This window comes from Pleurodeles waltl, chromosome 4_2 (genome assembly GCF_031143425.1).
Source record: "Pleurodeles waltl isolate 20211129_DDA chromosome 4_2, aPleWal1.hap1.20221129, whole genome shotgun sequence".
Lineage (NCBI taxonomy): Eukaryota > Metazoa > Chordata > Amphibia > Caudata > Salamandridae > Pleurodeles > Pleurodeles waltl.
Genome location: NC_090443.1, coordinates 572,879,191 through 572,905,291, shown reverse-complemented (window position 1 = coordinate 572,905,291; position 26,101 = coordinate 572,879,191). Strand labels below are relative to the sequence as shown.

Below are 26,101 nucleotides of genomic sequence, written 5' to 3'. Positions count from 1 at the left end.
CAGACCAATTTTGAACTTTTAGACATGTTGTATGGGTATTTTGCAAGATATGGAAGACTGCATGTATTTGTGTTTGCTGCAGACAATGTTTGTGATATTAGGGAAATCAACAGTAAACACCAGTCCACCTTGCCATAAAACAAGCCCACAACTACCAAAAACCATCGCATCAGGTACTGCCTGATTGCCTGTAGGCCAGTTCGACCCTGCTCCAGGCACCCTCTTGCCGGGAGGGGCACACTGCACTTGGCTGTGGGGTGGTCCTTCCCTCTTTTCAAGCTGAGGCTATCCTGTCTCCAATGAAAGTCGGAAATGTGGTTTCAAACTGCAGCTCTGTCTTTCACTACTGAGCTCATTAGTGTATGCTCAAGCTGCCAGTGTGTGCACCTGTACTAGGGGTAGGAACTGTTTTTAGTGTAATGACGCGCACAATGTCCCGGTCTGCACTGGGTCCACAAGTTTATGATACATTGTGACGCAAACCAAAACAGTACGTTTGATGTATAATGGGCCTATATTTACTAGTAGTTTGCGGAGGCATTCGCTCAATGCAACGTTTACCATTATAAAGGCCCATTTATGACGAACTAAACTGCGTTGCATCGCACTAGGGCCTATACAGTTGATGTATGTCCAGAAGTTCTATTGAACTACTAATCCTGTAAATGTAATCAGTGTGGTGGCTATTTAGTGTGCAGGTGTAAATGTCTATGATCCCTTTATAACATCAACATACAACATAACCGATACAATTTCGTCATATTCACTTGAAAATCTAAAGCCAGCTAATGTTATCCAGAAATGTCACTCTAACAAGTGAACTCACCGTGATGGGGGGCTATGCTTAACAAACTGTGTGAAATATCGTAGATCAGCGAATCAAAGTAGAATTTCTATGTTTTGATGGCAGTAAAGAAATGTTTTGAAACAAAGATAGGCGGGTCGGCCGGCGCAGCAACAACGAGAGCCCGCAGCAACAACACGAAGTTGACTGTAAATTCACACTTTGTATATTAATAGTTACACATTACAAACCTTTTCTCCTGAAACGCAGAGCTGCTGTACTCTTATTTTGAAACTAATCACATGTAACTCTTTTGGAGTGCACGATGATCCCAGCTCTTGTTTACCTGTCACGAGCGCAGCAAGAGAACAGTCATTAGTCACGCGGCATTAGGGAATAATGCACTGCATTGTGAAGTAGACAGCCGTTATTCCCAGCCTTTGTGATGGATGCAGTCTGAGTTATCAGAATGGAAAAGGTGTGCCTAGGGAGGGAATGCAACTGGAGAAAGAGTGCTCTAAGCATGATTCTTGCAGACACGAGTATTGGACATACTGGGCCTCATTATGACCCTGGCGGTAGAGAACCGCCAGGGCCAACGGGGGCGGGAGCACCGCCGACAGGCCGGCGGTGCTCCCTTGGGCATTCTGACCGCGGCGCTTTGGCCGCGGTCAGAAAGGGAAAACCGGCGGTCTCCCGCCGGTTTTCCACTGCCCCTAAGAATCCTCCAAGGCGGCGCAGCTCGCTGCGCCGCCGAGGGGATTCTGACAATCCTTACCGCCATCCTGTTCCTGGCGGCTCGCCCGCCAGGAACAGGATGGCGGTAAGGATTGTCGTGGGGCCCCTGGGGGCCCCTGCAGTGCCCATGCCAATTTCAGAGGGCCCCGCTAGTATTTCACTGTCTGCGTAGCAGACAGTGAAATACGCGACGGGTGCAGTAGCACCCGTCGCACCTTCCCACTCCGCCGGCTCGATTACGAGCCGGCATCCTCGTGGGAAGGGAGTTTTTCCCTGGGCTGGCGGGCGGTCTTTTGGAGACCGCCCGCCAGCCCAGGGAAAAACTCATAATACCCTCCGCGGTCTTTTGACCGCGGAGCGGTATTATGGAGGGCTGAATTCTGGCGGGCGGCCTCCGCCGCCCGCCAGAATCAGAATGAGGGCCACTGTGTTTTACTTGTTTGCACAATTATTCCTTTAAAAACACTTGGGCCAGATGTACGAATGTCCTGAATTGCGAGTCGAGTCGCAATTCAGGATGCAGGATGGTGTCCCTGACACCATCTGCGACTCGCAAGGGGGTTGCAGAGGCCCACCTCATTAATATTAATGAGGTGGGTTGGAATTTGCGACCCCCTTGCGACTCGCAGCACTCACAGGGAGTCTCCAGCAGGCCACCATGTCTGTGACTGCTTTTAAATAAAGCATTTTTTTTTTTTAATGCAGCTTGTTTTCCCTAAAGGAAAACGAGATGCATTACAAAATGGAAAAATGAAACGCCATTCACAAAGGGGACCCCTTCCCTTTTGCGAATGGGTTAACACCAGTGTGACACTGGTGGTAACTGCGATTGCTTTGCGACCGCGTCCATAGGACCACTGCCTGCTCTGAAAAAACACTGGTGTGACACTGGTGGTAACTACGATGCAATGCAGCATCGCGCTGTGACTCGCAATTAGGAAGGGGAACACCCCTTCCTAATTGCCACTCGCAAAACGGGAATTTGGCATCATGATGTGGGTTTTGCACGTCGCAAACAGCGAAATTCGCTGTTTGCGACGTGAAAAACCTTACCTACATCTGGCCCTTGGTAACTGGCATTACAATGGATGAGAATGTCTGACAAAAGGAGGTTTAGTGGTGTGTGCTCTATTTGCTCCTACCACCACACTGCCATCTCAGATTGCATGGTTTGTGGTCTGTTTGCACCTACCCCCTCCAGACTGAATACAATTGGCATGTTGTTGTTTTCTGCATTGTTCTGCGGGAGCAGTGGTCACGTGCATGATTTCCCTGCTGTGATCTCTCTAATTGCAGCGCATCCGAGCATGGATGCAAGAGTACAGACGGAGGGGAAAAAGCAGGTAGGCAGTGTGTGGGAAGTGACGTGAGGGGTCTGATGAGACAATGGACCCTGGAGGCAAGGAAATATAATGAGTGGCAACCCTACATGGGAACAGGGTGGGGCAGCGAGGAGCCGACACACAGGAGAGACAGGGAGAAAAGGGAGGCAGCATTGTGAGAACGTGGGAGAAAGGGTGAGAGGCATGAGCAAGCAAAGGGAAGCAGCAGCAGTGGTTGGAGGAACAGCACGAAACAGCAATGAGAGCAGCCCAGAAATGGATCAAACCAACAAATAGTAAGTGGTCCTCCAATAGAAGAAATGGCTTAGGCTGGCAAACTAAGTTGCAGCACAACACGCAGATGTTAATATTTACACCAGTAAAAGCATGTGATGGAGAGAGTGGCAAAGGAGGAGAGAAGAGAGACACCAAGCGACAGCAGTGCACGATGTCAGCAGCGGAGCGAGGGAAGCAGAGCAATACTAGGCAGTGAGTGGAGGTACTGAGGGTAACTAGGGATGTGGGGAGTTCGGGGAGAGCGATGCGGGATAGGGGACACAGAGGGATGGAGGAGAAGGGCATGCACTCCCATCAAGAGGAGGAGCTCACGTCACAAAAAAATGCAAAAGGAAAATAGCTCCCTGACGTCAGGAATGGAAGTATACTACAGATCTAATGAAAGGATGGTGAGAGAGCTGTGTTCCGTGGTGGGGCAAACACAGAATGAGAAGGAAAGGCATTCAATCTGAAGTGGAAAATTGATATGTGCCCAAGCTAACTTCAAAACTTTTCACTCATTCCATGTGCACTGTAGGGCACATGCAATCTTGGAAAACTAAAATAAATTAAAATAATTCTCATTGTTACCCCCTCCTTTGAAGAGTCACTATTTTTGGCACAAACCTCTGTCTACCATAGTTAGTGCGTAGGGCTTTGTGTCAAAAAACAAAGGTGGTAGCATGAGAGCACCTATGTATCATCCATGGGATGCTCCCTTCATGCAAAATAGCACAAAGAACTATTAGTGTTTACATTTCAAGCTACTTTCCAGCATAACAGTTTGGAATTATAAAGTAAATAGGTAATCACAGTTTTCGCTGGCTTGCATCACTTTTTGTAACTTTGTAGGGATACAAAATGTTGATAAATCTTTCAGTGAAGTTGTTTTTTGTCGTTTTCTCAGGAATTTTCACAAAATAAAAACATTTTTCCAGAAACAAGATAGGCTGATTGAAAGGAAAAAGTTTAACATCTGCAAACACAGATTTCTTGTGAGTCGCAAAATTGAGAAGGTATTAAATCTACCCACGTGAGGGAGAGCTACACAAGCAAAGCATGCATCCATTATGTACAAAAATATTTTGATTAGGACTAAAAATATGGTGCTGTGCAGTGGAAAGTGAGAAGAGTAACGTGGAAAACGGGATTCAAATTTACTACCTTTAAAGCTGTCACAGTGTTAGTTATAAAAAAAGTCGCTTCATTGCATAATTTACCATTTCAATGTATTTCATATTTTTAATTGACTTGAAATCAGAATGACAAAAAGCTGAGTCTACCACACTGGGGCCCATATTTATACTCTGTTTGCGCCGGATTTGTGTCATTTTTTTTTAACGCAAATTCGAAGCAAACTTAACTCCATATTTATACTTTGACGCTAGACCTGTCTAGCACCAAAGTTATGGAGTTTGAGTCATTTTTTGTACGTGAAAACCTACCTTGTGCTAATGACATGCAAGGTAGGCGTTACCGTGCAAAAAATGACTCTAAGGCCTGTGTGCCTTATTTATCCTTTGGCTTCAAAATGACGCACAGGAGGAGGCAGGCCTTAAAACATGGCACCCAGACGGATTTGTGCCATTTTTTAACACCATGACCAAGGCATTAAGCGACCTGTGGGCTCATTTCCATGGTCAGAGACCATGGAAGCAGTCCACAGGTGCCTTTCCCTGCACCCAGTGACACCCCCTGCCACCCTCGCCCGCACCTGGAGGATACCCATGGATGGGGGACCCATCCATGGTGAGTGCAGGCATGTGCAGGTAAGTATAATTTTTTTTTTTTTTAGGTGGCATAGGGGGTCCTAACTTGGGACTGAAGTCCCCTGGGCATGGCCATTGGGCAGGGGGACATGACTCCTGTCTTTGCTAGTACAGGAGTAATTTCCATGGGGGTTGTACGTCAAAGAATGGCACAAGTCAGGTTAGAGCCAATATTTTTTACTCTAACCTGACTTGCACCATTCTTTGGCCATTCTTTTACTCTAACCTGACTTGCCCAGTCTTCCCTTCGCCTCTGCTGCCCGGTTACCGTCATTTATTTTGGCGCAAACCATCCCGCAGCGCTGGCTAACGTCATTCCATAAATAAGGCGACCGGCTGGGGCATTGGAATGGCGTTAGCCGGTGGTAAACATTTTGACGCAAATCTGCCCAAGCGCTGATTTGCGTAAAAAAATATAAATATGGGCCTAGGTTTTCAACTCAGGGCCTAGGGGTTAAAAGTTAATTTCTAAAGAATGACTGTGACGGGATGATCTACCTTATGAGAATATCTGACTATCGGAATGATACAAAAAAAAAGAGAGAAAAGCATAACACTAGATTCATTCCCTGCTCCATGCCAAAAAAACAAAATTTATCATAGTCAAATCTTGGAAGATACTGAGAATTTCACAAAGCTACTACTAGGAAATAATTACTTTAAAACGCAGGAACACCGCAAGCAAGAATCTGTAGTGTATCATATTCTGCCTTTTTTCAATAATTTCCTAGATTAGTTGTAATTTAAAAGCTTGAATATGTATTCCAACAGACTATGAGCTTGAGTACGTGGCATCTCCAAACAAATCCCTTTTCCCTATTACTTGTTGTACACATCGGATTTTGGCAGAAACACCAAGTAGTTGTGTACAGTAGGCAACAACTATTTATTGTGTAGGTCACCATGCACAGTGCCAAGTGTTCATGGTAAGCATACACTGCATCATGCCTCAGCTTGAAGGAAATGGCACAGACCAGTCAACATTTGACAACATCTACTAACAAGTATTGGTAATGGTCATGAAACAGGGACTAACTGAAACAGTTTTCAAGGAAATCAATCTAGAATACACATTCTCCATCTGACAAATTTGTATAAACATTGGAGCTCAAGACCCATTGTGGTTCACTATTTTTGCCACTTCTGTCAAGGAAAGTTACTCTTCAGTGAACTCAAGGACTACTACTCAGCCAAGTGTTGGTGTTGGACTGACATCAAACTCCCCTCAAGTGAAGAAACATCACTTGGGTCCAAACTAAAGGCAGAATTACCAGGCTGTCTTTGGTGCTGGGATATCCTACCTGTGAGCAAGGGAAGGAAGAGCCAACCATGCAGGAGGATCGAATTGTGGAAGGGACTCCTATAATTGACCCTGGTATAGGGTCAGTGTAACATTGACTTTCTATGCAAGTGTCCTGAAAGAGTCTAGGTACAGCTGCATTGGTCAGTGCAAACTGTCAGTTATCCCCATCAGATTCGCCAGGTACTTGGAGTGATGCACCTGTGTGGTAGGACCAACTGAAATCCGGATGAATGGGTGTTGTTGACTCACAAGTAGACTGCTTGACTATGGCACTGACAGGTGTTATATTGGGTGAGACCAGTTCTGAATATTAAGTGACCTGAAAGTTCTGAAGATTCTAGGTTGTTGCCTCAAGGCACTGCATGCTGAAGAGTGCATCTGGCTTACCAATATGTACGAAATTCCAGGGAGAAAAACAATATACAGCCCCTTACAAAAGTACCTAACAAGAGGTATTGCAAATAAACTCTCCTAACCCCAGGGGTTGTCACAGAGGATGACAAACAGCAAAATTGTTGTCTACTAGAGTAACCTGCGAGATTTTATGTAACAAAATACCCCTCTATTGCTAGTAACAATGAGTGATAATAATCCATACTTGGAGGCTTTCTAGATTTAAGAAATGCTTTTAGCAATAAGTATGCCAAGTCTACTACCTTTGTAACAACACTTTATACTACAGAGATCATACCTATGGCTTTGGACATAACTTTTACCAGTGAACTAATCAGGTGTGTACCCTATATCATTGTCTTGTACTCGTACCCAACACAGCCTACTGTATTGAGCGTGACCTTTCCAACAAGGCAACCATCAGGCATACAGTCACAACATTAGAAATGTAAACCACATAATGTTCGACAACACAAAATAGTAGGTCTCCTAAGGTTATCTAAGTATAAGTCTAAGTCCACAATTTCTCATAGAGGGTGACCAACACTAAACCAATTGCCTTCTACTGTAAAATGTGTGGTTCCATGTAACAACACACCTCTCTGGAGATTTTAAAGGAATAATAAAAATCCACTCAAAAATGCCTAATGACTTTAAAATACTCTATTAGCAATAACTAAGTCACGCACACTGACTTTATCGCAACTTGAGCATAAGCCTATACACAGGGCAACCATAGAAGAACAAACACCATAATCATGCAGTTCTCTTATGGATGTTGTTTAATAGCCTCACAGTGATTTTTGTGTGACCAAGAGTGCAAGCTCTAACCATTACAGTGGTATGTGTGTGTCCAAAAAAGATTAAGCACTGTAGCTTTGCTAGGTAAACAGCCTGACTAAACAGCTGAAGAATGGAATGATCACTGCTGACTGCAGAAAATGCAATCTTTCTGTGGAAGCACACAACTATTCACAAATTAAAATCTGAACTCAAATAAACCAATTTTGTGGCGGAGCCACAGTCCCTCCCTGAGTACTCTTGGAACCTTGTTACTTGATCACATAAATTCTGGTTACATCTTCTCTGTCAATCCAGACCTAACAAGTGTATCATAAAATCAAACTCAGATATCAAAAGAAGTTATGCACGTATTCAAACAAAACAAAACTATTAGGCTGTAAAGCGGATATCTTTTGACAAAATAAATAAAGGTGTGTGATACAAAACAAGACAAATCAGACGAAAACAAGAACAAACAATTACAATACTAGGAAAAGTACACTAGAATAATTATTGATCACCTGGACAAGTTATAACTATCATTAAATGGAAACTCAACACCATCACAAATCTGGCCTTAGAAAATATTTTCACTAAATCTCTGTAAAGTTGATGTACCGGCCCCCAGATCTAGGAAAATAAATTCCCACCATGAAGTGGTGCCTGACGTTGGTCAGAAGTGATTAACAAATTGCTGAACTTTACAAAATTGCAAGCATCCATGCTGTGTTTTAGTCCTAAAAGCCTTTGGATATTCAATATTAACAGCCAGCAATAAACTTAGAAAGTCTAAAAACTGAAGGACTCCAAACAGCACATGAAGATCACTTGAAGGGTAAAAGGAAGACTTATTCTGCTAATTGCATTACAGAATATTGCCCTGCCATGCCCTGACTCTGGAATGAGTGTTCTTTCATGTTTACTAGTATGAGTCTTACCTACGTTGGAATAGTGTGGAACAGAAGATCCAACTTGACGTTATGGCAAAGCTGCCCGCTTTAAAGCAGTCGATCCTTGTTCAAGTCTTAGCGATGGATCAACATCCTGTGATTCGAGATATATCATGTAATCGTCCCATACCTAATAAACCATCTGTCCCCTGGTCATGGTCATTGGGCACAGTGACATGTAGGGGAGCCCAAGTTAGGCCCCCCATGCCACTTAAAAAAAAAAAAATACTTACCTCACCTAACCTGTACTTACCTGGGTGTCCTCCAGGGGTGGGCGAGGGTGGCAGGAGGTGTTCCTGGGGGCAGGGAAGGGCACCTCTGGACTCCTTCCATGGTCAGAGACCATGGAAGTGAGCCCACAGGTCCCTTAACGCCTGCCCACACCCAGGTGTTAAAAAACGGCACACATCAGGCTGTGCGCCGTTTTTTAAGGCCCGCCCCCTCCTGTGCATCAAAATGACGCAGGAGTATAAATAAGACGCACAGGCCTTAAAGTCATTTTTTGGGTGGGAATGCCTACCTTGCATGTCATTAACACAAGGCAGTTTCCTGCATCCAAAAAATGTCGCACACGGAGGAATTTTGACATCCGCGGGCTCGGGCGTCAAAGTTTAAAAATGTTGCACGGTTTGCGCCGAATGTGCTTCAAAATTTATGAAGCACATTCGGCGCAAACAGAGGATAAATATGCCCGCAGTATCGGAGTTTTGGTCGCAAATACATCTTTCAATGCCTAACAATGGAAGCCCACAGCGTGACTGTGCTGACTGCTCCTGCGCTGCAACCCTGTCTAATAGGAATGTCCAGGACCTCCTACTGCAGCTGAAGGACAAAAAGTACAGTGGGCAACGTTGTAAAACCTGTTTTTTTTTGTAGTGCAATAGGATAGAGTCGCCAATGAAATGCATGGACCATACAACATACCTCATAATGCACGGCTTATGTTGCGGGGTGGCATGTTTGTTCAATGCCTACATTGAAATTATCCTCAGATTGACGCAGATACAAAACACTTCATGCTCTGCACATACCAATTTAAGCTGTAAAATTGCTCTCTCATCCCCAAGAAAGAAAACGCTTTCTTCCCACCCGATCCCATACGGCTCACTGAACAAATCCTGGCAGTGTCCTCCCTGCTGTCGCTGCACCTTCCCCAATTACACGTGACTCATGCACACACATTAATGTAAACATCAGCTCTGCCAGCGGTGTCGCGACAATGAAACCCTTCACCAACCAGAAGAGGAGAATAACAGCAATAAGAAAATTGCCTCTTCACTTGATAAAATGAGCCACAAATCTTTTGGTGTACCAAAGCTACACCCATCAAGTCTACCTTTATGACAGCATTCCACTATGCTGTCATCATGGTAACTGTGTCCTATCAAATGCTGTTTTTGTACAGTGCAGCCACCTCATGAAACGTGGTGAAATACTGAGGTTGTATGTAGCACTAATAAAGAAAAACTTGTAAACAAAAAGAAACGTTTGTAAATTTGTAATTTCTGAAAATCTGCTGGGCATTGGTCCAATGAAGATAGTAGGGAGCTGTATGTATGTGTTATGTACGTATGCAAATGGTAATTCTGTAGAACGAACCCAGCCAAAGGTAGGAGAGTGGTTTTTATGGTCTTGGCTGCAAGTGATTGATCCCAATAGCAAAAGTGTCCTTCACACCGACAGAGGGAAATTGCTGAGCGCGCACAGGGAGTGTAAAGGACCACACCATACAAATACAGTGAAAAATGTTGACACGCCACTATGCATTCACGCACACTGCAGAAAATTACACAGTCAACATGACGTAGGTAACCAATGAACTATTAACATTGTATTATTGTACCTTCAGGAGATACTTTCATGTAGGGTGATATTCGAATAATTTCCATTAGTGCCACAATAAATGTAAATCCCACTCAGAGCACACATTGTTAACTCATAGATCGGGAGAGGAAAATACATATTCTGTGCAGAGGCTATTAGATATAAGGAATACATATTTGTAACAGTGATTGCAAAATGTTTTTATATATTTTCTCCTCAGGGCAAAGGGGATCAAGACCAAATTAGGAGTCCTGCTCCAGAAACCTGAATCTGCCTTTGATCTCATCATCCCATATCCCGAAAAGCCTGAGAAGACAATCAAGGCTCCCAAGTATGTACTGAAACTTTTTCTCCTTACAATAAATAATCATCTCATTTCACACAACACTAGAAACTCCCATTGTGTACTTCTTCATCGTTATATGTGTCTTGTTCTAGAGTTGCAGATACTGAAAATCAATATGAAATGTCACTTAGAATAATTACCTAGTGTGATAATCATTTTTCCCTAAATTAAGCTACATACTACACAATCAACTATTGTATATTATTTATATGTATGCGGTGCTCAGTACACAGAATTAAATAGTGTGAGTGAAAGTATTCTATTACATGGACTGGATTTGCCGTTCAATTTGAGGGGCATAATTATACTCTGTTTGTGCTGGATGTGCGGCATTTTTTTACTAAAATCCGGTGCAAACTTAACTCCATATTTATATTTTGACGCTAGAACTGTCTAGCGCAGAATATTGGAGTTAAAGTCATTTTTTTTCAGTGAAAACCTACCTTGCGCCAATGAGATGCAAGGTAGGCATTCCCGGCAAAAAATGACTCTAAGGCCTTTGTGCCTTATTTATCCTCCCATGCACAAATCAAGTCAGGGCCCATGGAAGCAGTCCACAGGTGCCCTTCCCTGCCCCCAGGGACACACCCAGCCACCCTTATCCACACCTGGAGGACACCTAAGAATGGGGGGACCCATCCAAGGTAAGTCCAGGTAAGTTAAAAACGTTTTTTACAAGTGCCATAGGGGGGCCTAACTTGGGCCCCCCTACATGGCACTGTGCCCATGGGCATGGCCATTGGTCAGGGGGGCATGACTCCTGTGTTTAATAAGACAGGAGTCATGTCAATGGGGGTTGTGCATCAAAAAATGACGCTAGTCTGGTTAACGTAATTTTTTTGACTCTAACCTGACTAGCGCCATTCTTCGACGCACTACCTCCTGTTTCCCCAACGCCACCCCCCCCCTGGTTAGCATCATTCATTTTGACGCTAACCGTGCCTTACTGCCGACTAGCGAAATTCCTTAAATATGAAGCCTGGCTGGGGTCCAGGAATGGTACTAGCCGGCGGTAAACCTTTTGACGCAAACCTGTGTTAACACAGGTTTGCATCAAAAAGTATAAATCAGGGCCTTAGTACTTTAAGTGGAACACACCACTCTACATTCAGACACTCTGGTAAGACTGTGGTGTGAACAGTATTGGAGGACATCATTGCTACTGAAAGTACTATCCTTCTCAGATCTGAGAAGTAAAAGCTAATTTGCAGCACTGCCAGCCCTTCATGTACCTTTTGTGTGCTACTGTGCAGATTGTGGAATTTACTTCATATTCAACATTGTGATGTTGCAATTTGAGCGCTCTTGTGCATTTAGGTTTTGCTCAGTTGTCTATTCCCTCCTAAACCATTGTAGAACTATTCTATCCTTTGTTTCCTATAAGTAGAGGCATCTGGAGTGACATGTCCTTGTCTTACCTTATTCAATTTACAAATTACCACAATAAATCGATTCCCTGCTCTGCCCATCCTACATGTTTTCTTCTCTGTCAAATCCTTTCTTAAATGGGTCTAAGGGAATGGATAAGCCACAGAGATAATTTATGTGGTACTGTGTAGGAAAGAATAATTTCCATCAAAAGTACACCACTCTTCTGAAATCTGAAAGGTAAAGGCAACAATTTAATTTGCAGTGCCTCCTTCCCTTCAAAAGTACTTTTAGTGCTGCTGTGCAGACTATGAATAATACTTCATATTTAATACTGTTGTTTAGCCAGGGGCACTGGACGTATGTGATTCGACGACCACAGCGATTTTTGCATAATTGTACATTTGTCAGATTTGCCACATAATCCATCATCTTCTGCATAATCTGCAGATTTTAACAAAAAAGTATTTTCAAATGTAAAGCTACCCAGCAGATTGAATTCCAGCCCTTGGGCATGTGGCCACTGTGTGCCTGCCCCTTTGGCCCACTTTTACTTTCCCTCTTTGTTTAATCTCACCTTGGAGGATACCTATCCAAAAAATCCTAGTAAAGGGCATACAGGTGAGTTTTATTTTTGTGGCATCTTCTGTGTTTGGCCCTGGTCAAGCCATTACCTGAAGGACAACTGTTTTGCTTCATCATAAACAAACTGTCTCTCTAAAGATCTCTTCCCTTCAATTCATCACATCTATTCCAAACTAACCATATTCTTACAATATTATTCTGCTTTAAGTGTCTTAGAATCCTAGCCTTACTTTGTTTTTTGGTTGTGGGAGGCTGCACCTTTATTCTATGTGGACTCCACAGTTCACAGACACTGCTGTCTGTTAGAAGCTGTGCTTTATTCAAGATAACACTCCATTAATTGCATGGTGGGATTTGATGAATGATGTACACTTGATATACGCTTAGCATTTTAGTTCCTTTACAATGACATACGTGTTTGACTCTAAGGAAGCTGTGAATTCCACACCTTTAATTCTGAGTAAACTCCCTTGAGGCTCATTCATTGGCCGTCACAAACTCCGGATAGATCCCATAGACCTATACTTGTGAGTTTCAAAGTTGCACCTTAAAAATCTGCCACTTCTTGACTAACCTAATAAGCCACAACACTGATGGCTCCAAGAACCAGAACTCACAACACTCAAGTGTGGATACTACTTTGCTCACTAAATTGGGTGTATCCTCTTAAGTTAAAACCATATCCCACTCTTTGACTGGCATGCCAAAATGCTAATCTAATCATTCCTATCTAGCCATTCCTAGTAAAAGAGCTCCTGCAACTCCAAATTGAAACCACACCTGACAAAGGAATGAATCAATCCTGGGGCATATTTACAAGCCTCTAGCGCTACCTTGCGACCCCCAAACATAATTTTTTTACGCTAAGATGGCATTAATGAGGCCTTTGTCCCACGCCGTATTTACAAAGTAGTGCAATGGTGGCATTGCACCACTTTGTAAGCCCTTGAGCTACATTATACTTGCACCAGGCATGTCTGCAAGGTGGGGTGTTCCAACGAAGGGAGTCCCGACAAATGGCACAGTCAAATTTACAACATTTCACTGCACCCTTTTATCCATCATTCCTAACGCTTGCTCAGAACAGGCGTTAAAATGACCCACCCATTTCAATCAATGGGCCTCCCAGTGCTTTGCTGCACTAGTATCAAAATGTTTGCCTCTAGTATAACAAAGCTCTACAACAGCATAAAAATGTTTGACACTATCGTCCTAACGACCACCATGGTGCGCGGTATTGTAATTATTGCACAACCACGGCATTGTTCGGTGGGGCAGAGGCGATGCAAGAAAAGTGGTGCACCTGGATCGATGCACAACGTTTTTGTAAATATGCCTCTCTGTTCTTTAAACCCACCCCACCTCAGCATTTAGGCAATAAAAGCACTTCCAGTAAGTTGAACTCTTGCGGCTCCAACATTATGAAACAACACTAATTGTAAGTTCCCTTGGATTGACCCATAACTTGCAGCACAAGTTGTTCCTGGAAGTTGAGGTGCAGATGTTACAGGGGTGAAACTGCGTAACTACAAGAGAACCTTTCTTGCACTGACCAACAATCAATAAAACAATTGGTCCTAAAAGGCTGAGCCCCAGCTTCTTTGCAACTAACTTCATAATCCAGACACCAATAATTAGAAACTCCTTCATAGTGATCTATATGTGATACTGATCTCCACTGCTTCTGGGTTGACACCACATATATCTGCAAGCTACTGAATCTGCCCTTCTAGAGAGTTCAAACTATTACCATGAATAGCTGCCTTTTGAGTATGGCCTGTGTTTTTGGAATCATGTCGTAATCCAGAGGGAAACAGCTTCAAACCTAACTTCTCACATCTACTACAATGATCCAATTCTTCCACCTGTTATCTCCTTTTTCTAATTCCCTTTACCCACTTCCACACTTGCAGTCCTATTTAGTCTTCACTTTGGCCCATCTAGGTCTCTATTTTTTCCTTCACCAATGCACCCTCCTCTTCCCATTCCCTGAGGTCACCATACTTAACACGTTTCTGCTGACATTGCACTTACTTTTTACTTCTGAAAACTCTTACACACCAACTTCTACCAGTAAACTTTCTCACCAACACTCTACTTCCTGTACAGTTTGACTATTGTTCATGTGACCAATACCTCTGCCTCTGCCCCTCTTACTATCTCTTCTTCACCATCATCACATGTTGTCCACACTGATAATTTGCCTTTAAATCCTCAATTTCCTCTTTTAGTGTTTACCCCAATGTCTCATTCAGGCATCTTTAAGTATGCCTTGGGCCCCCCCCCCATGCTTACCTTAACCCCTGGAGACTGTGTTACCAAACCACTTTACTCACCAGTGAGCAGCATCTCTTCTACTACCCACTCTCTCCACTGGATAACATTGGGTGTCCAACGCTGTCTTGGCACTCTGCAGCCAGTTGTCCCTCTGTTGCTGACGGTTAAGATTGGTGCTGCCTTGTTGCCCCGATGCTTACCTTAAACCCCAGAGACTGGGTTACCAATCCACTTTGCTCACCTGTGAGCAGCATCTCTTCGATTACTCCATTCCTCAATTGGATAACATTAGCCCAGATCCCAAGTCTGAACCCGGCTGCCCCTGTGCTGCTGGAAGTGCAGATTTGCCACTTACCTGAACCTTGCCTAGTGCTGATTCTTCATCCTGAAAACCAAGACTGTAAGTTGTATATACTTACCTGCAAAACTGTTTTCAGTAACTCCCACCCACTTAAGCTCCCTTCTAGCTCCTTACACCAAACTCTCCTTTCTCCGTCGCTTCCTAAACCTATGAAGCCACAATGCTGAATGCTTGAGCCAGCAGTAATGCCACGTCTATTATCACTCCTCTCCTCTACCCTTTTACCCCAGCGCATACTTGGCCTATGCCTTCACTTTACTCACCACACCCCTTTTTGCTTCTCAACGATAATGTCAATGAGCAGGACCCATTTTAACTTCTGTTAAATAATATCAAACTCCATCCTTGACATGCTGTTCATCAAGAAACTTGGCTAAATAATGATAGAATGCTATACATGAAGCCACACACCAGCTTACAAAATACGGATCATAGACGGCCCCAGTAAGAAGATTAAAGAAGGACTATCCATTGTTTAAAAACTACCTACCAAAACCATTCAAGATTTCAATGCCCTGGAATGTAAATCTTTTCCAGTCCTCTCCACCTCCAACCTACATCCTCATCCTTATCCCAAAACCCTCAAAATGTACCGCTTGTCATGGGTTCACTTTCACACCTTGCTTGGGCACACATATTTTAGCCTAGCTTAGGCCTGCAGCCTGTGCCCTTTTACCAATATATATACACTCCAATTTCATTTATAAATTTTATTAGTTTTAGTTCAGCCTGCTTTTTAGCAGGGATGTTTTATCTTTCCTCATCAGTCGGGATTCTGCAAAAGCGTTATTATTTTATAACACAACATTTCACCATATACCTCTGCAGAGGGCTAAGAAGAACAGTCCATAATAATACATTTAGGGCCAGATGTAGCAAAGGTTTTAACCCATTCTGTGTCTATGGGAAAAAGTGTTCGTACATATGGCCCTTAGTATCGTTACCACAAGAGTACGTAAACAGTCCGACACTTAGGCACATGTCCACGTCAGGCCTATTTCATGGTACAGAAACATGTTTCTTATAAAAACATTGTACAGGCCAAGGAGAAGGAGGGAAGTAATTCCGGCCAGGATAACCATCCACGCTGTATGCCATTTCATTGCTGACCTCAGCCCTGTCTCTACGACCAGCCAAGGGGATGGAGGGCAGATCCTTGTTCTCATGTAATGGAGGTGGATGCTCTTTTCATGGATTAAGTACGGACAGATTGGGCTATCACTGCTATGCTCTCACCTAGAAGTTAGGGGTTTAGTAAAATTCTTATACAGATGTTATTCGAATATGTTTGGGTTTTATATTTGATTCTCACTAGTTGTAACAATCCTAAACTTGCTATGTCTTATTGCCCTAATAATTGCAGTTCATATATTTTATCATAGATTGTAGTCTTTTTGATAAATGTATTGAAAACCATCTTGCATCCTTTCTTTGGTCTACATGTGTGTATTAAACCTTTGCTAATGAGAGGAAGGGGTAAGATTTGTCTGCCATGACTTCCCTGAGAGGTCACTGAGTGCTATGCGTCAGGCTGCCACATATCACATTTGCTTTCTATGTTGGGTGAGGAGCTGCTAGATAGCCAAAAGGGTTGGGCCAACAGCTGCCAAGAGGGTGTGGGATTGACTCAATCACTCACAAGCGGTGGTGCTGCTGCCCCAAAACCAGCAGCCTTCATCTCTGAACTAACCTAAACACCTCGGATCCTCTCCATATTAGTATACTTCAGGCCATAATTTGACAATCCTAAATTGAATCAGACTAGATTCCTCTTCTTTACCATTAAATCCCATTAACTAGAATAGTTGTTTTCTAGTCCTCCTCAACCAGCTGGCTATACACAATAACAAATTCTTGCTCCTCTCAACATCATCACTTTGACTCATAACCATCCCATCACCTGGATTCATCATCTCATCATGTATTCAACCATACTTTTCTATCCTCACTGAAGAATGTACTCTGAAAAACTCAAAAATATGGTCTAAATATTAGAAAACTTGTATCTACTCTCTTTTCAATCCCACCTTACTTTGTTATCTGAGAATCTAATAACAACAGTTGGATGTGTTCACTTCTGGCTGACATTCATTCTTGACATTCTTCTTTCTTTCAAGACCCCTAAGCCATTTGGTTTCGTTGACAATCCAGTTAATTAACTCTTGAACTAAAATGAAGAAAATAAATCCTTGAAAGGAACATATAAGTTTTCACTCCAGTGCTGCTCCAAAGCTTATAAAGCCACTATCATGATGAAACATGTTTAATTACTCCTGTTCCATCACTAAAAATGTCACCTACATATCAGAAGAACATTATAAAATAATTGTAGAATTCCAGAGCAAGCAATGCACTGCCTTTGGTATAATTCACTCTAAAAAACTACGTGAATCCATAGAAACCATAAAATCAAACAGGGTAAATCATTTAAACTAGTCTCTGTCTGTTCCTAGGCAAGATTGTGGAAATATTTGCCTTCATCCACATATAAGCATCCATCAAATAAATGACTCTTCTTTCAGGCTAGCAAAATCAGTCCAATCCGTGTCAAGGCATGGAAGCCTTCTTGGCTGCTTGAAGGGAACATCAGTAGATTCAAATTAATGTTGTGGCACTTTTACTACCAAACTTACTCTGGCTTGAATCTTAATCATCATCATACATAGTTCCATAGACTGAGTAACACAGGCATACAGGATGCAATTCCCACTGTACTGCACCCTTCATCATCTCCCATTATCCTTCATTATCTCTCATCCTCTTGGGGCTCTTCTCCTCTGCTGCTGGTATCACTGAAGGCTCCACTACTGCCACATTTGTCTTTAATGTATACTTCTGACTACTTATATACTTCATCTCCTTCAACATTATCTGCTACCACTAAGTTTATGACACACAATTACTCTAAAATTTGGAAAACCCTTCTGATCTTTTTTCCAGTGTTTATAACACCTCGATGTGATTGGCCACTGAAAGCTAACCAACAATAGCAAGCTAAACACATTGAAAACTTAGATAATAAAATGTAAGAAAGCTACCAAGTATCACCCCTCGACCATCTTGCACAAGAAGTGGGCCTGCCAACAAATCTCTGCAGCACAAGTAAGAAATGTAATAGTGATCATGGACTTTTTGATCATGGACTCCCTTGAAGCGCAAGTAAATTAATCTACCGAAGGAATTTTCTATATCATGTGGTCCCTACATAGAACATTTTATTCTGTGTGGTTCCACAAAGAGCATAGGTCACAGTTGCTTTCGTACTTTTTGACCTGCATACTCCAAGAATTAGACTTCAGAGGTCCTCTTTAACACCTTGTGGCTACAGAGAACCCAAAATGCAGCTGCAAGACAAGTCCATGATCTAAATATCTGGAATCACATCTCACCAGACCTCTAATCTTGGCACCAGCTGCCTGTGCTAGACATATTGCTGGTGACGCAATTTGCATCACATGTCAAGCTATCCACAGTACTGTTCCAAATTGCACGCCAACTAAACTCTGCACATAGAGCCAAACTAGGTCACCACAATCGGTTAGCCCTGCTCTTACCATTTCTTCCCTCAAAACGACTTCTGGTGGTGGAAGCTGTTTCTCACTCCACACAGCCAAGATTAGGAACTGAAATCCTGCAAGAAAAATAATTGATTGAACCTTGAATTTCAGAGAGCCTTAAAAATGTGGCTAATTCAATATTTGAGGGTACCTCTATTTTCATACTCTATTTGTTTTGCTTTTGTAAGCTTTAGGAGCCATTCATTCTCAAATATGTTGATATGTTTTAATGTGTTATATTGTTAATTTATCCTACTTAAAATATCTTCCTTTTTGACATCAATAGGACCCGTATGCTATCAAAATGCACTTTGTGTACATTATAGAAATGTTTGTTGGCTTATTGGATCTACAATCAACTTGGTTAATTCAAATCAAAAGAGGTCTATTAGTGAAGTGTGATAATTCAGATTGCGCTTTCAGAGATGTTCCAGACATTGGCAGAAAACACCCTATCTAACAGTAGTGACCGAAAAAGAAACATTTTGGGGAAAATACATTTCCCATCCTTTTCAAACTCACCTTGAAAATGTTTTCATCCATTATAATTTAACAAAGATGTTTCATAGACTGTAATGTGTATTCCAAAAAACGTCAGTGATTCAAGCTGCAAGCGCCCAATTGAAAAAAATATGGGAATAATCCTTGACTGCAACTGTCAAGGCAAGGAGGCCCCATTTTGAAAGCATTTTCAGAATGACAGCATAACAATACACTGTGGCTATGGAGAACGTGTCAATTCAAGATTTTAATATCTATGTAAACGTTACAGTGTGATTTTCAACCATGGTTGCCACATGTTAAACAATTCACAAATTTCCCAGTGCACACTTAAAAAAACAAAGGTAGACCACTTGAAAGATCTGTCCATGGAAAGGTCCTCACTTATACTACCAGTGTGTGTGTGTGCAGCAGTGGTTATTGGTCAAATTAGACCAATTAAAATTGAAACCTGATATTAAACAGAAATCAATAATCATTAGCTGGTGCAGATCCAAGAAGAGGGTGCAGACAGGCAAAACAACTTTTGGCTACAGAACAAGCTGATATGTTGTGAGGTGTTCATGTAAGTTGTTTGGAATGTCAAACATGTTCTGTATGTTCCACTTGAATAGCTCATATTCCAAAGTGGGCAGTTGATGACTGACTTGCTGAGGGATGGCTAAGCTTCAGCTGTACTGAAGAATAAAGTAAATCAACTTACCCTAAAGTGTACTGATTTTATTAGTAGTACAAGAATTAGCTGCCAGGAGCCAGTCATGTAGCTACAACTCCATAAGGTAGCTTTGGACCCATCTTGACTGTTCCCTAACACGATATTCTGCTGCAGCAGCTGGGGACGTTGAGTGCTCTCAAGTTACTGTTGACGCACACAGGTAAGTGAACGGCGCATTAAAGATTAGAAAGGATGACCACGCTCTGATTTTAATTCATTTTGACTTCAAGCCTGAGCACTGTGCGCAAGCATGGCTTTGGGATTGTGCTTGCGCACTTGTGTTTGACCCTGCTTATGTAATCCACACAACAACCAAATTGGATTGGGATCACTTTGCGCATTGTAAGCAGGAACCACATTGAATATTGGTGATATACTGACCAGGCTCCCGTTGCATACACCAATATGATAGAAATTTAGCTTTCAACCATTTGCATCGCATGTCGGTGATACACACAAAAAATGTAAAAATAATTTGTGTACACAGATACCTATTAAATAATGTAACTTCCATCATTATCATTACTGCAAAAAATAAAGCTCCGAGGCCACACTCATTGCAGCTAACGATGACATCAATGCCTTACTCTGATAGTCGTAGACTTCTTGGTAGCCTTTGATATGGTCTCCCACCATACACTTATCACAAGGCTCCACAACATAGGCATCCAATGAGCCTCCCTCGGATGCATTGCCTCTTTCCTTACTGGAAGAACATAAAACGTCTGCCTTCCCCCTTCACCTTCGAACTCAAGGAAATAATCCGTGGAGTACACCAAGGATCCTCTCTCAGCCCCACTATCTTCAACACTCATATGACACCTATGGCCATTTTCACCAAAACCCACAGACTCAACATCATATCCTATGCTGGTGACACAGAATTCATCCTCTCCCTCTCTGAAGACACCACCAAAACCAAATTCCACAACTGCATGTCAGACATTGCAAACTGGATGAAGGACAGCTGCCTGAAGTTCAACATAGACAAGACAAAGCTACAGATTTTCAGAAACAAAAGCTTCCCAGGGGGCGCATCCGGGGGCCCTTAGATATCAGTCCTACTACCACCACTGACCATGCTATGAACCTAGGCATCATTCTGGACAACACGCTAACCATGATGACTCAGATCAACTCTGTCTCCCCCTCATGTCTCTTCATCCTCCACATGCTTTGCAAGATGTTCAAATGGCTACCCCAAAGCGCCAGGCACACCCAGGCCCTCAACTCCAGCAGACTGACCTATTGCACCACTCTATGCAGGGATCGCAGCTCACCGCTGATGACTACAAGTCATACAAAATGTTGCAGCCAGACTCGTCCTGGATATCTTTAGACAAACTCACATCATCCCCTATCTCAGGGAACTCCACTGGCTCCCTGTACAGAAAAGATGCCAGTTCAAGCTCCTGACCTATGCACGCAAGAACCTACAAAACTGCGGACCCACCTACTTGACCCACTGCCTGAATTTTCAGTAGCTCACCAGACTCCTCGCCTTTGCGTCTGTTTCTCTAACCCTCAGCCCCCACATCCCATGAAGCAGATGCAGAGGTTGCTCCTTCTTCTACCTACCAGAAATGACATTGAATGAGCTACCTTTTCATCTGTGGACTTCCCCATCTCTTCCAGAGATCAGAAAGTCTCTGAAGACCTGACTATTCAGCTAATCAACTGGACCGTGCCGGGTGACAAGTAGCACTCTACAAATCTACTGATTGATTGATTGACTGACTGAGTAAAACCTAAAGAGAATCTATTGAATGCAATTAGGTTGGCTCCTTCCCCTACTGATAAAGACCTAATTGAGATCCTTCCTAGGTTTAACTGAATATTAGGCCGTTTGTTGACACATTTTAAGATAAAACAGTGTATTTGAGGGTGTTGTTAAAAAAAGGGCCTACCTTTGAGTGGAGTGATAAACAACAAATTTTGTTTTGATCAAATCAAGAATAAAATCTGTAATGCAGGAATCTTAACAACTTTTGATGCCAAATTAAAGTCTATACTCAAAGTTGATGCTAGTGCTACAGGTATTGGAGCAGTTCTCTCACAAATGCATGAGAATAAAGAAAGAACAGTAGCTTCAACTTACCCCAAAGTGTACTGTAATGATTGGGGTACAAGACAATGGCATACAGAAGGGCAGCTGATAATGTCACGCGATGCAACTTAAGTTAGCAGTTCATCTGTTTCATTTCACAACACTGCTTGGATTTGCAGATACACGCATATAATGGGAAAACGAAGCAAGGAGGCCCCGAGGGGCTTGTTGACAAAATAGAAATGGTTGAGTGTCCTCTTGGTAACACAGTGATCAATGGCAGACCAGCACTTGCCCATATCACTGTAAATGCTTATTATTAGTATTTTCACTGCGTCCCAGAAACAAGTCTGTGGGAAGAGAAGACAAAATATTGGGGCATATTTAAGAGCCCCTAGCGCCATTCTAACGCCACAATTGTGTCATTTTTTAATGCTAATGTGGCATTAGAAGGCCAAAAACACTATGTCAAATTTACGAAGTGGTGCAATGCGTGCATTGCACCACTTTGTAACCCTTTGCGCTACATTATGCCTGCAGCAGGCATAATGTATGCAAAGAAGGTGTTCCCCCGTTAGGGGTCCAAAAAAGCCACAAGGGAATCTAAAAGATTTCCTTGAAAAAAAATTGTCAGCACTTTTAACGCCTACTCAGAGCAGGCGTCATACGGGGGGATGCCATTGAATACAATGGGTCCCTATGTACTCTGCAGGAGTAGCTCCAACATTTTGGTGCTACTCCTGCAGAGTACATCAATAGTGTAAAAAAAAAAACGTTATTGCCCCCTACCCTGCACCACGGTGCGCTGTATGTTAAATACAAAGCAAACATGGTGGCGGTAGGGGGACACTAAAGGGCACTAGAAAGGTGGCGCTGCACTATGTCCAGCGCCACCTTTCTTAAATATGCCCCATTGTTTTTTGCGTTGGATCCTGGAAACCACATTATCCTGTTCAGAAGATAATCATTTATTTTCACAAAAAAAGAAAAGTATGCGTATTCATCTTTTCATAGCTAGATTGAAAATTTGCAAACAGGCATAATAAATTCTCTTCCCCTATTAAAATCCATGCAATTGGCGTTTCAATCATATATAATGGGAAGAAAGCAAGACTAAAGCATCAAAGCATACAAAGAGAACCCGGCATAATCAACTCTTAGCTTTAAATATATTGCAGGCTTTGCACCATGACCTCCTTACTGGCAAAAAACGTGAGGTATTTCCTGAGCACAATACTGTTATTTGTATCTGTATCAGATGATGCGGCCTTTCTAAAAATAAATTACACATTTTACGGTGATTTTAGAGCACCACAAAGAATTCACATTGTGATGTCATTAAAGCTATACCTTCGGGACAGTAAAAACGTTGAACTGTGTTTTCAAGGTATTTCATATTTTCAGACATGTGACATTAAAGCTCATTTGAAATATAGAACCATATTTTTTAGAGCAGTGGATTACAATTTTCTATACAATATAGTTATAAACCCCTTTAAAACAAATGGCTTGTGGTGTGCTGTTGTATGCTGTGCTGTAAGGAGCTACAGATGTCTAGGGCAATTGTCCTAGGAAAAGGTTTCTTTCTAGCACACAGCAACATTTAAATGAACTGTGCAAGTGTTTCAGAATATATCAGAATTAGAAACACAAATGAAGCACATTTTTAGGTAATTCTAAAGTGTGTTTGAAACAACTACTTTAGTATGATCAAAACACATAATTACATTAGATGATGCCATTTCCACAAATTATCGTTTGTGTGCTGTATAGTTTTATTAGTAAACTATGTGTCTGTAAATGTAATGATCATTTCAATTGAAATATGTGTTGTCTGTAATGGCAGTGTGCTGCCACACCATGCATACTCCACTCCATGCACCCCACTCTGCACCACTCCACGCCACGGCACTCTACTCCACACAACTCAACTTTACACCACTCCACACCACTGCCCTCTACTTCACTCTGCACCTGTCCATTTTGCACCACTTCACTCTACCCCACTTCACTCTATGCCTCTCTACTCTACACCACTTCACTCTTTGCCACTGCACTCTGCACCACTCCAGGTTAGGCCACTCCAATCTATTCTCCACAACTCCACTCTGCATCACTCTACTCCACACCATTCTGTAACACTGTACTCTATGCCACTGCACTCTTTGCCAACACACTCTATGTTAAAGCATTGTAATCTGTTACACTCACCTCCATGCACCTGCACTCTACATCAATCCACTGTACGCCACTCTAATCTACTCTGCACCACTGCACTCTATGCCTATGCACTGTGCATCACTTTACTCTATGCTATTACATTCAATGCCACTCTACTCTATACCACCGCACTCTACCATATACCACTTCATTCTACTCCACTTAACTCAACTCTGAAACAATCTAATCCATGTCACTGCACTCTACACCACTGCATTCTACCCCACTCTATTCTGTGACACTCCACTCTATGCCATTCTACACTCAACTACAGCACTCTACACCAGTACACTCTAAACAGCTACATTTTGTGTCACTGCACTCTACATCATTGCATCACTGTTTCACCACTCTACTTATGCCACTGCTCTCTACACCACTCTACTCTATGACACTCTAATCCACTGCACTCTATGACACTCTACTCTGCACTAGTGCACTCTAAGTCAATACACTCTACATCACTCAACTCGGCATCACTGCACTCTACACCACTGCACTATGCATCACTCCACTCTACACCACTCCACTCTTTACCACTCTGCCACTGTACTCTATGTCTCTCTACTCTACAGCACTGCACTGCACACCATTGCACTCAATGCCACCTTACTTTACACCACTACACACTCCATCACTACACTCTACTATGCACACTCTAATCTACACCACTACATTCTACGATGCTGTATTGTAGGCTGCTGAATTCTATGCTGCTGCAATCCACGCCACTGCACTCTGCCTCACTATACTGTGCAACACACTGTGCCAATGCACTCTATACCAGTCCACTCTACTCTATGCTACTCCACGCCACTGCACTTCACTCTACTCTGAAGCACTCCACTCTGTGCCCTTGCACTCTATGCCATTGAACTCTGCCCCACGGCACTCTTCTTTGCACTACTGTACTCAGGATCACTGCACTCTATGGCACTCTACTCAGCACCACTCTATGCCACTGCACTCTGCGCCAAAGCACTCTACACAACTCTACACCAATGCACTCAATGACAATTTACTCTGCAACACTGCACTCTATGCCACTGATCTCTACACCACTCTACTCTGCACTACTGCATTTTATGTCACTGCACTCTATGCCACTTCACTCTATGCCACTCTACTCTGTATCACTCCAATCAACACCACTGCATTCTGCAGCACTCCACTCTACACTACTGCATTCTGTGCTACTACACTCTGTAGTACACATATTCTACTCTGCACTACTCTACAACACTGCACTCTGTGTCACTTTATTCTGCACCACTGCACTCTATGCCACTGTACTTTGTCACTTTATTCTACACCATTCCCCTCTGCGCCACTGCAGTCTACACCACTGGACTCCACTATATAGCAATCTAATCTGTGCCACTGCATTCTATAGTGCTGTATTTTACGCCGCTGAATTCTATGCCGATGCACTCTATGCACAGCACTCCATGCTAATATACTCTGCAGCACTCTACGCCAATGCACTCTGCACCAATCCACTCTACTCTATGCCACTCCACTGTACGTCACTCTACAGACTCCACTTTATGCCACTCCAAAACACAGCTCTCTTTGCCATTCCACTCTACAGCATTCTACTATACTCTTCGCCATTCCATCTTGTGACATTCCACACCATTCTTCACTACACTATTAACTTTTAGCCATGCTGAACAGCAGCCACACTGGTGTACAACATGACTAAAACACATGGGGAAAGTCAGTAGCTCTTGCATAGGTGTGGCCCATTTGTTTTATCAATGCTTATTCTTTTTGGAAGAACCTATTCTGCAGATAGCAAAGGAGTGTGTTATTTCTCAACCGCTGAAGCTGCACCAATAAGGACACAATTATTATCTATGGACATCTTGATGAGCTGCGGGCAATGGCTACCTTTTTACGTGTATTATAGAAAATACTGTACACTATTTGAGAAGCCTTACTTTTATGTCAGTGACCATTTGAAGAGTGCATAATGTCCA

At 42.7% G+C, this 26,101-nt stretch overlaps 1 protein-coding gene across 1 annotated transcript in view; it reads left to right on the top strand.

The window, feature by feature from the left end:
* Positions 1 to 26,101, top strand: part of LOC138293112 (regulator of G-protein signaling 5-like) — a 254,152-nt gene that overhangs the window by 158,307 nt on the left and 69,744 nt on the right. The window contains exon 2 of the mRNA XM_069232130.1: positions 10,363 to 10,473. Within this exon, the coding sequence (XP_069088231.1) occupies positions 10,363 to 10,473 (111 nt within the window). The remainder of the gene's footprint in view (positions 1 to 10,362; positions 10,474 to 26,101) is intronic.